Raw genomic sequence first — 12645 nt, forward strand, 5'->3', positions numbered from 1 at the left:
GATTACTGATACAGAGACGATCTAAAATGCAGATGGGGAAGAGCAACGAAAGCGTTTCTGAAAAAGTTTAATTTGTTTACATGAAATAACCATGAAATTTTAGGAAGTCTTTTATGAATATATTTTTGTGGAGTGCAGACTTGTAAGGAAGAGAAATGTAGCAGTTCAGGCAAGAAGAGAACAGAAAATTTTGAAATATTATGCTACAGAAGAATGATGGAGGTCAGGTATGTAGGTAGGGTAACTAAAGAGGATGTACTGAATGGGATTGGGCGAATAGAAATTTATGGCAAAACTTGGTTAAGGAAAGTAATCACTTGAAAGCATGCATTCTGAGGCAACAATTTGGTAATGAAAGCAGTTTTTTCGGAGGGGGGGGGGGGGGGGGGGGGAATCGTAGTGGGAGAGCAAGGTATGAACAGAGTAAGCAGGAGTAGTATTGTTGTACTAGTCCTGGCTAAGACATAGCCTGAGATCAACGACCATGCCACAAAATTCAATTGTGTGTTATATGCATAATGCAGACTACATGTGTGTATGTCCAGGATCTCCTCTCAAACCCATGAACCGATTTCAACCAAATTTGGCACAAAAACAACAGGCCTGATGAATATCAGCACCAGGCAATTTCTAGCCTCCTAGAGCCAACAGGAGTAGAGATACAGGCAAAAAGTGTTTTCCCAGCTGCTGGCATGTAGAATGCCTTATATGACAGGCATATTGTATGGGAGCAGTATCAACTTGCAAAATCAGTCTGCTTTGCAGGGCAGCCTACATATCAGGGACAATAAATTGATTTCTGGGTCCTGACATATAGGCTGCCCTTCATGATAGGCATGTTGTGTCAGAGTAATATCAGCCTGTTTTAATGACTTGCTATGCATGGTGGCCTACAAGTCAGGGGCCAAATAAATTATTTTCATGGCTCTAATGTGTAGTCTGTCCTGCATGACATGAATGGCAATGAGTAATATCGGCCTGCTTTATTCAAATGCATTGCACGGGCTGCACATGCCAATTATCATGGCTGGGGGCAGGTTAAGTTGGATAAAGGAGGGGATGGTTCAAATGGCTCTGAGCACTACGGGACTTAACATCTGAGGTCATCAGTCCCCTAGACTTAGAACTACTTAAACCTAACTAACCTAAGGCCATCACACACATCCATGCCCAAGGCAGGATTTGTACCTGTGACCGTAGCAGTTGCGCAGACTGAAGCACCTAGAACCGCTTGGCCACTGTGGCCAGCATAGGGCATTGTCAAAGCTGGGGGGAGCAGGAAATGGTCATAGAGAGGGCAGGTGGGGGAGATGAATGGGGCAGGTGGAAGTTGTAGAGCAGTAGTGGGCAGGTGGAAAATGAAATGAGGGAGGCAGAGATGGAAAGACAGAGAAGGGGGAGGAGGATATAGTCAGAGGGAGTGGGAATGAAGATATGGTCAGAGAGAGGAGGTGGACGAAATGGAGAAGATAGTTGGGAGGAGGAGACAGATAAAGGTGGGAGGAAGAGGTGGGCACAGAGATGAGAAGGAGGACATGTGTTCAGTGTATGTGTCGAATGAATAACTGGGTGATGCCATGGGGAAAAAGTCACTCATATAATAATGGATATCTCTGTCCGTGTATTTGCAATACGTTAAATATGCTGATGTTAAGAGTCAATTGCTACTTCCTACACGAGCGTCGATCCTCGGCATGTCTCCATGCATTTCACTTCAATTCTCTAGTGTTGCGACGTACATATATACGAAATCACCATCCGCGAAAAGCCTCATCGAACTTCCAGTGTTACCTACTGGTCATTTATATAAGGTATACTGTGAAAAGTAATGGTCATATAACACTCCCCTACCACATGCTCGAAGTTATTTCTATGTCCGAAGGTATCTCTTCATTGAGAAAGACATGGTGTGTTCTGTTTTCTACAAACTTTACAATCCACACATGGTTTGGCTGATATTCGGAACTCTTGTATAAGATGTACTTAGAGAATATTCAATGCATTAATTCTATAATCGAGTCAAGGAACATTTGGGCACGAATAATACAACTCCATTCAGTATACAGATAAGCCATGGAAAGGAAGAAACATAGAATCTATAACACCACGTAGATATAATACATACAGCTCAAAACAGTTATTTCATCAATATTTTGGGGCAAATCGAAATGTTCGTGCATCACTTGAAGGAACAGAGAAACTGCCGAATGAAGAAAACGATTTTCAGGTGCGTAGCATTTCTACACTTTATACAGACATTCTAAAGACACATACTGTCATACAAAAGCTGTAACAGTTAACTACTACGGCGTTGGCTCTGGCTAACGAGACCAGCCGAGTATCGTAGTTGAGTTTCACTCTGTACACGTTCCCGAGTGATGAAAACGATTTCCCTCTGGTGTAATACTCGCAGAAGAAGCACGCCTATATGCAAAACGGAAGAAAACGTGTTCGTGATGTGAACTGTAGGATTCTCTTCCCTTTTAGTTTTATTTTTATACACTATAATTTGTTTTAATACATCATCATGATGGTGTTCTACATATGGAGGGCGATGCCTAAAATCAAGTTCGTCTACACTTCTTTATAAATCCGTACTTTGTGATGTCTGTACGTTGGTAAGTTAGGGAGGCTGTGCTACGCACACATTGATAGGATACTTTTCAATTACAATAAATCTGAGAATGTTCAAAAATGGAAGAAAAAAATTGTAATATAAGTACAATCGTGCACCCAGGGAATAGTTTTGGGATTCTTGCCGATCACTTTGTATATTAATGACCTTGCACAAAATATTAGTAACACATTCAGATTTTTCTCAGATTATGTAAATGCCTATAAAGGAGCACTGTAGGAAAAAGCTGGACAAATATTCAGTGGGATCTTGGTAAGATTTCATAGTGGTGCTAAGATTGCGAACTTGTCTTCATGTGTTCGGAAATTAAAATTTTGCATTTTACAAAACAATAAAACGTAGTAGGCTATGAGTGCAATATCACGGAGTCATACTTCGAATTTACAAACTCGCACAAATACCTGTATGTAACAATTTGTAAGGGTTGCATAAGCTCAGTCATAGGTAAGGTACGTGGCAAATTTCGGTTCACTGGCAAATTACTAGGAAAATGCAATCAGTTTACAAAGGAGATTGCTGGCAAAACACTCGTGTGAGCCGTCTTATAATGCTGGTAAAGTGAGTGGGACCCATACCAAAGAGGATTTGCAAGGTATGTCGAATGTGTAGGAAAGGAGGACAGCACGAATGGTTAGAGGTTGGCCTGACTCATGGGAGAGCGTTACGGAAATACTGAAAAACTGAACTGACAAACGATTGAAAGTAGACGCAAACCATCCAGTGAAAGCCTGCTTAATGATTATCAAGAAGCAATTTTAACTGATTAATCTAGGAATATACTTTAGTCCCTTACATCTCACTCCAATAAGGATTGCGAAGACAGTATTAGACTAATTACAGCGTGTGCAGCCGCGTTTATGCAATCATCCATTCTGCGCTCCGTACGTGAATTGAACAGGATGAAGTGCTAATAACTGGTACAGCTGAAATTACCCTCTGCCACGCACTTCACAATGGTGTGCAGAGTATAGATATAGATGGAGTCTTATCATCGGGTACCAAACGAACCTCAGAAATGGAGAGCCATAAGTACGACGAATGCTCATCCAAAAAGGAGAATACCATACGAAAGTACAAGACCCAGTCACAATTACTTGCCCATGTTTCAAGAGTCCGAATAACCACCTTTGCAGCACAGATGTGCAGTAAGAGGGTCAGTGAGGTCCTGGAAGATACCGACAAGGATGTGGAGTCACGCCAACTCCAGTGCAATGGGCAACGGTGCTAAATTTTTCGATTGAGTATCCATGGCGCGAACAGCCTGATCAAGGTGGTCCCATCGATTCAAGATTGGGTTTCAATCCGGGGAATTTGGTGACCAGGTGTGCACGGTAAACTCATCCTGGTGCTCTCTGAACCATGCACGTCCACTGAGAGCCGTGTGCCACTCACCATTCTCCTGCGAGTAGATGTCATCGTGTAAAGACAAAACCAACTGCATGTAGGAGTGGACATGGTCCACAAGTATACATTCATATTTCTCTTGATCCATTGTGCCTTCCAGAATAACGAGATCACTCAGGGGATACCATGAGTACATTCCCCGTACCATAACTCTCCTTTCTTGTATGCTTTCAGGCGTTTCATACCTTACACGCCATGGCCACCTGTCTGATGAAATATAACACGTGATTCGTCTCGAAGGGCCACATGTCGCCGCTCGGTGGACGTTCAGTTGTGGTACTCGCATGCTAAATCCATCCTTTGTCGCCGATGAACAGCAGTCAGAAATGGTGCATGAACCTAGTGTTTGCTGCGGAGTCTCATACGCAGCAACATTCGTCGAAAGGCCGTTGAGGAGATACTATTGAGAGCCCTCTGGTTCATCAGGACGGTCAGTTACTCAACAGTTGCGCGTCTATTCGCCCGTACACATCTCCACAGCCGTCTTTCATCTCTATCATCTATGGCCGTTGGATGTTCCTTAACCACGACGGCAGCTGACCAGTTTACAAACCTATCTATTTCAGAAAAACTTCCACCCTTGGCCCGGAAGACAATGATCATGCCCTTTTGAATGACAGGTAAATCGCTCCTTTTCGGCACTATGGGAACGATTGGAATGTTATCCGCATCCACTGGACACGATTTATTCGGCTGAGTCACTAACTATTCCCACGTAGAATAACTCCGAAAGTACGGTGGTAGCTGAAAAGTTTGTGGGACAAATGTTGCATGGGACAACGGGGGCCATAATATGACGGTTTTTTATTACTAGGTAGGGTCGCGTCAGCAAAATGAAGGTCAACTTCGATTTTTTTTGATGGGATGCTATACTTTGGTACTAATTTTATGATAGCGGCTATCGAAACGAATCTAATGATGTGTAACATAAAGTCTTTGAAGATCAACGGAGGTCAAAAAGGTGGGATGAACGTCCATTCACAGAAGGTGTTCAAAATAACGACCATTGATATCAATTCAATGCTGCAATCTTCTTGCCATGGATTGAGTCGTATCCCGTATCACATCGGCACTTGCTCTGACAATTGTCTGTTGTATATTGTGGAAATAGTAAATATTCACCGAATACGGCGTTTGCATCCGACGTGCCATTGACATGTAAACACCATTCGACGGTTTCGCGGTACAACACTAATAGGAACGGTAAGACTAGTATCGTCGAACCAAGCGAATGTGAATGATGTATTCCTTCGAAGAGCAAGTCTATACGCTTCTCATTTACGGAGAATGCCAAAGAAATTCAGTGAGAGCTAGAGATTTATATGCTGAAAGATATCCTCAATGTACTCACCCTTCACGTCGTACATTCAAATATGTGTATGATAAATTGAGAACAACTGGATCTTTACGCATCGAAAACATATCCGGCAAAAGGAAAGTCACTAACGAGGAAAACGGAAATTGGTACTCTTACCACTGTGGTTCTAGCTCCCTGTGTTAGGTCGTGTCAAATTGCAACGGAATCTGGCATGAGCCAGAGTAGTGTTGTTCGCGTTCTACATCGCCATAAATATCATCCTTACCATATCAATCTCCACCAAGAACTAGCTGGTAAGGATTGTATACGTCGCATTGAATTCTGCCGATGGGCTCATTTTCAGATTCAGAGGTATGACTCATTTATTAATTTGATTTTATTTACTGACGAGGCTACATTCACGAATCATGGAGATGTTAATTAGCATAACATGCATTACTGGGCAACTGAAAATCCGTGCTGGCTAAGGTAAGTTGCCCAACAAAAAACCGTGGTCGTTGAATGTATGGTGTGGAATTCTGAAGGCCGGAATTACAGGCCCCTATTTCATCGAAGGAAATATTAATGGTAGGAAGTACACCACATTCCTGCAAGAAACATTAGGTCTGTTATTGGAAGAAATACCCTTAGGAACAAGGAACAGAATGTGGTATCAACACGATGGGTGTCCGGGACATTTTTCGCTAATGGCGAGAAATGAGTTGCAGAGACAATTCCCAAATCTTTGGAATGAACGCGGAGGAGATGTGTCGTGGCAGACTTGACGCCTATGGATATTTTCTTGTGGGGATCTGTAAAAGACATTGTTTATAAAAACGTTCCAACTATACCTGAAGATATGTGAGAGAGAATTGTCAGAGCATGTACTTCGATAAGTGCCGATGTGATAAGGAATACCACTCAACCCATGATAAGAAGATTGCAGCACAGCGTTGACACCAATGGTCATCACTTCGAACACTTTCTGTAATTGAACGTTCAGGCCACCTTTTTGACCTTCGTTGGCCTTCAAAGACCTTACTGTTACACATCATTGGATTTGTCTCGATAGCCGCTATCAAAAATAAGTACCAAACTATAGCAACCCATTAAAAAAACGAAGTTGACGTTCGTATTTCTGAAGCGACCCCACCTAGGAACAAAAAACCAACTTCATATTATGGCACCGTTTGTACCACAAGCTTTTCAGCTCCTAGCATACTTTATGAGTTAATCCAGGTGGCAATAGCCAGTGAATCACCCTGTACCAATCTATAGCATCTCATTAAAAAAAAAAAAAACTTGACGCTCATATCTCCTAAGCGACCCCATCTAGCAACAAAAAACCACCGTCATATTATGGCACCGTTTGTCCCACAAGCTTTTCAGCTGCTAGCATACTTTCGGAGTTAATATAGGTGGCAATAGTTAGTGACTCACACTGTACCAATCTATAGCATCGCATTAAAAAAAAAAGTTGACCCTCATATCTCTTAAGCGACCCCATCTAGCAACAAAAAAGCAACGTCATATTATGGCACCGTTTGTCCCACAAGCTTTTCAGCTCCTAGCATACTTTCGGAGCTAATCAAAGTGGCAATAGTTAGTGACTCACCCTGTATACTCTCCACTCCTAGTACTACCACATGCCATGTGTGAATGGGTATTGTACGTTAACGTCGACCACAGGCGGCCGTCCCATTCATGAAATTGGACCGTGTAAAAGTGTCGCGGCATGCATGTGCTTCGCACAACAACCTATACCCAAATCAGCAGAAATTCTTCAGTGTAGCTGATTTTGTTATGTCTTCATGTTGTTGACTAAAGCTCGTAGTATTTTTTGAAGCACATTTGGTACCAGATGATGGTGACATGCAGCCGTGAAATCGACTGAACAAAATAAATTGTTCTATGCAGCTGTACGGAGCAGATGACAGTACTGCTGGAATAAACTGAACTATAGTTTTAATGGACTGCGTGAAGGTTAACGCACAAACGGCAGGTGTTGGTGGTAGCAAGAGCACGTACGCACGCGCGCGCGCACTCACCAGGATGGTGAACTTGCCGGTCTCAAGCTCGGACTTGAGCGGCTCGCGCGTGGGGTCGAAGCGCACGAGGCCCTCGCGATGTCGCGTCGCCTCGTGCGTTTCGTAGAGGGCGAGCGCGCGCGACACGTCGAACTTGCGCGCCACCAGGAACTTGACGGCAGTCGACCACGACACGGGGCCCAGGCGCCGCCGCCGCTGCCGGTTCACCGCGTCCAGGAACTGCTTCGTGGCCTGCAACACAGAAAGCCAGCCGAAGGGTCGACCGTTAGGCGAGAATTGGCCTCGGGGCGAAATCGTTACTTAGTAAAGCGGAGAACGTAGGGAAGAAATGGGCCTCTCGCAAGGAGAGGCCACCATGGCTGCAATCACTTATCTGGAATGTAGAGGGGGGTCCCAGGTATCTCACCCTGCGGCCATTCACCCTGGTGGGCCGTCGTTTGACAGTAATCGACGAAGAAGAAATTCTCACCATCCCCAAGAGCCTTGAAAATGATACTAACTTTTTTTATATACGAGGGCTATCCACAAAGTACATTACGTTTTGGAATTAAAAATAAATAAAGTATTGGAATTCTTTTAATTATATACGGATGAAAGCCACACTTAAATACTGCTTTTCTACATAGATGCCATTTAAATTAAGGCACTTATCGTGGCGATGGACGATCTTGGAAATTCCTTCGTCGTAAAATTCGGCCGCCTGCGCCTTCAACCACGTGGTTACCTCTTCTTGAAGCTGTGCGTCGTCATCAAAACGCTGCATAGCCAACCACTTCTTCATTGCTGGGAATAAGTGTAAGTCGCTCGGTGCCAGGTCGGGACTGTACGGCGGATGAGGAAACAACTCCCACTCAAAAGAGTCGAGAACTTCACGAGTGGCATTTGCCATGTGGGCCCGGGCGTTGTCGTGAATCAACAAGATCTTTGAGCCCAACTTTCCCATGCGCTTGTTTTGTATTGCTCTTCTGAGGTTGTGCAGAGTTTGGCAATACCTTTAAGAGTTTATTGTAGTGCCTCTTTCCAGGAAATCCACAAAAATCACACCTTTTCTGTCCCAAAAGATAGTCGCCATCACCTTCCTTGCCGACATTGTCTGCATGCATTTCTTGGATTCTTGGGGGGAATTTGTGTGTCCCCACTGCATTGACTGCAATTTTGTCTCGCAGTTCACATGCTTAACCCATGTTTCGTCACCAGTGACGATGCGATCGAGTAATAAGTCGCCATCTTTCTCGTAAGCGTCCAAAAGCGGTAACACTGCAGCCATTCGCTGATTTTTGTGAATCTCTGTCAAGATTTTTGGTCTCCATCTTGCACAAAACTTGTGGAAACCAAGCTTTTCAGTAATGATTTCGTGCAACAAACTTCGTGAAATTTGTGGAAAACTCATAGAGAGTTCCGTTATTGTGAAATTACGGTTTTCACGGACCGCGGCATCGACTTTTTCGACAAGTTCGGCAGTCACTATGCTGGGTCTTCCACTTCGCTCTTCGTCGTGAACGTTAGTTCGGCCATTTTTAAACTTTATGACCCATTGACGCACTCCACCTTCAGTGATTATGTTGTCCCCATACACTTCACAAAGCTGCTGATAGATTTCTATCGGTGTACAGTTTTTTCAGTCAGAAACCTTATTACACCACACACTTCACACTTCGCGGCATTTTCAATTAACGCTGACATTTCAAACTGCCACAGTAGCTCAACGGAGTACAGCACGAACCTCTCACTAGCATGGCAGGATGCCAACTGAGCGGCGGAATGCCATGACACCAAGATGGCCGCGCTAGCCCCGCCCCTAACGGACACAAACTAAAACGTAATGTACTTTGTGGATAGTCCTCGTATATTGGTTTTAACGGCATATGTTTATAGGTTGATTAGCACCTCCAACTACATATAGTAAGAGCAAGCCATTAATGCTTCTTCGAAGTCAGTACTGCCATTAGCACTCCGTCTTCAGGCCGCAAGTGGCCCATCGGGACCATCCGACTGCCGTGTAATCCTCAGCCGAGGATACGGATAGGAGGGGCGTGTGGTCAGCACACCGCTCTCCCGGTCGTTATAATGGTTGTCTTTGACCGGAGCCGCTACTATTCGGTCGAGTAGCTCCTCAATTGGCATCACGAGGCTGAGTGCACCCCGAAAAATGGCAACAGCGCACGACGGCCCGGATGGTCACCCACGGCCCGGATGGTCACCCATCCAAGTGCGGGCCACGCCCGACAGCGCTCAACTTCGGTGATCTCACGGGAACCGGTGTACCCACTGCGCCAAGGCCGTAGCCTACTGCCATTAGACTGTTGTTAATTTACAGTGTTACATTTACACTTACACAATCATGATTTCGGCTTCAAAGTGCCATTATCAAGTGTTTTCTGAAAGCAGGTTAGACACTAACAGTGAAATACATAACAAGTGATATAACCGTTAACAATCCATATTTGTAATGCTTACTTATAAGTGTTACAAATTGCCTAAGATGGCATACTGTCGTATTAAAATACACTATTAGACACATTGTCTAAGAGTCGATATTTGTGGCAGAGCCTACTGCTTTCTTTCATTACTGAGTACACCACCTTGCATCTTGACTGAATGACAATTGGCTAAGTGTCAAATTGTCTTGGTCAAAGAAATTCCTGTTACAAGCAGGAGACCTTTTTTTTTTACCTGTTTGTAACAGGAATTTCTTTGACCAAGACAATTTTACACATAGCCAATTGTCATTCAGTCAAGATGGTGTACTCAGTAATGAGACAAAGCAGTAGGCTCTGCCAGAAATATCGACTCTTAGACAATGTGTCTAATAGTGTATTTTAATACGACAGTATCTCATCTTAGGCAATTTATAACACTTATACGTAAGCATTACAAATATGGATTGTTATACAGTTATGTCACTTACGTATTTCACTGTTATTATCTAACCTGCTTTCAGAAAACACTTGATAATTGCACTTTGAAGCCGAAATCATGATTGTGTAAGTGTAAATGTAACACTGTAAATAAACAACAGTCTAATGGCGGAACTGACTTTAAAGAAATATATTATGACTGTGGCCCTGCATTACGGAAAAAAACCATAAATGTTAATTTTCCTTTAGGCAACAAATCAAATGTTCGAAGGGTGGACATGTGCAATCCAAAGGTTGACCCTTAATGACCAGTGTAGTCCACTTACTGGTCCAGTTACGACCATGCAGGTGACATCAGGTAGTAGATTATGTGACACATTTCTGGAAAGATTGTTAGACACAGAAAAAAAAGCCAACACAGCGAAGTAGCTACATATTAAGTTACCAGCTATCAAAATACCTGGACTTATAATCCTGACATGCAATATAAAATAACAGGATTTCCAGTCGGCTTTTCTTTGATTGTAAATGTAAATTTAGTTTTGTTTCATTGCAGAATGAACAATTTTTGTATGGGACTGAAAGCGGTATATGAAAAATATTTTGTGAACAAAATGAAGTATCAATAATACGTTTGTTATCAAAGTAGCAGTCAAGTTATTTAGCTGTTAAGCGGAAGGCTCTGTATTTGCATCCCGTCAGTTGTCATCTTAATTTTTTAATCTTTATCAAACTGACTGTGATGAAAACTATGTTTGGTTTGTGGGGCAGTCGAATGCGCGGTCATCAGCGCCCATAAGAAGTCCCAATTTGTACACAGTAAAGTTTTACACAATCCAATCTAGCAACGGTCACAAATGATGATTATAAAATGATGAGGACAACACAAACAGCCAGTCTCCGGGGAGAGAAAATCCCCAATCCGGCCGGGAATCGAACTGGAGACCCCGTGATCCAGAGGCAGCAACGTTAGCCACTAGACCACGAGCTGCAGAGAAAAAACTGACTGTGATAATTGTTTTCATTCAGTTAAAGACAATTTTGCCGGTACCTCACGTCCTACATTCCGAACTTCACATAAGTTCGCCCCCATACCTTCCAGCACTGGTATTCATGGAAGAAAAGATACTGCTGAGACATGTCTTAGCCAGCCTGGGAAACTGGGCCCAGAATGAATTTTGACTCTGTAGCGCGGTGTGCACTGATCTGAAACTCCCTGGCGGATTAAAACTGTGTTCGTGACAACAGATACGTTTCATTCCGCCTTCTGACATAAGACACATCGAGAGAAGAAGCAGCCACTACACTGGACATTTTTGGATCTCGTGAACGCTTTGACAGCTCCTCTAATGAGATCATGGGAAAAGCATTTCGTGATCATAATATTCCAGACACCTTCTTTTTTTCAGATCTTCTTCTGTAACGTTACGAAGAGCCCAAATCCAGTTCACTCCTATTCGAATCGATGTTGATGTGATCCTGGGGTCTGCACTCTCACCCATGCTGATCGTTCTGATGTAGACTCAGCGACAGCAGATATTAAGGAAACCCCATTCCTGGACGATGTTATACGATAATAATGCATTTTTCGCCGACCAAAGACGCAAGTACCTTGAAAATATCCTGCGTTGGAAGAACCGTTTAAGCTACTATGCCTGAGATTAAATGTAAAAAAACAGTATCTGGAATGTGGATTTAGACAATAGCATCGTCATCAGAGACAATCAACCACGTTCAAAAAATACACCACTTAAGTAATGCGGACTTTGAGACCTCCCTAGATGCTCGAGCTCGTGTTTATACTGCATGGGCGAAATGGAGCGAAATAACTGAAGTATTACGAGACAAGAAAGTGCCCAACCACCCTAAGGGGAAAGTTCAGAGAGCTATCATTTGTACACAGCGGCTCCATATTATTCAGAATGTTGGTTCAACAACTAAACATGGACAAGGGCTACACGAAATGGGAACGAAAATATTGCCTATATACAGAGGTCCTTGGGGCCGTCAAAGGAGCAAGGGTTACACAAAGTCAGTGTGGACATTAAAGCGACTAGCCGCACGCAGACTCGTGAATGCGCAAGGCAAAAGACTGTGGCGGAAAGCAATCAAGCAAGCGAACCCTACGTCAAAGGTGTACATCGGCTACGAATGAAGTGGTGCACGAACACCAGTGACACAACGATTCAAAGAGCGTAGCAAATCGCCTGGTGAGTAATCAGAAAAATCGCTTACCACAAAGCCGGTATCGTGACAATGGCACAAACTTTCAGTAACAACGTAATTTAGTAGCCTATAAAACAACAGAAGACTTGAAATTCATCCTCAGATGTACAAACACCTCGCGACCATCTCACTGACTGCATCTGGAAAACGAGGCGAGAATTTGTTTTCTGTAAAGAA

The 12645-nt window shown here is 43.4% G+C and overlaps 1 protein-coding gene across 1 annotated transcript in view; it reads right to left on the reverse strand.

Moving 5' to 3' along the window:
• The window catches only part of LOC126281942 (tyrosine-protein phosphatase non-receptor type 9), a 769005-nt gene that overhangs the window by 446714 nt on the left and 309646 nt on the right, over positions 1 to 12645 (reverse strand). Inside the window, exon 2 of the mRNA XM_049981290.1 lies at positions 7385 to 7615. Coding sequence (XP_049837247.1) covers positions 7385 to 7615 — 231 coding nt within the window. The remainder of the gene's footprint in view (positions 1 to 7384; positions 7616 to 12645) is intronic.

Source organism: Schistocerca gregaria, chromosome 7 (genome assembly GCF_023897955.1).
Source record: "Schistocerca gregaria isolate iqSchGreg1 chromosome 7, iqSchGreg1.2, whole genome shotgun sequence".
In the NCBI taxonomy this organism is placed as follows: Eukaryota; Metazoa; Arthropoda; class Insecta; order Orthoptera; family Acrididae; genus Schistocerca; species Schistocerca gregaria.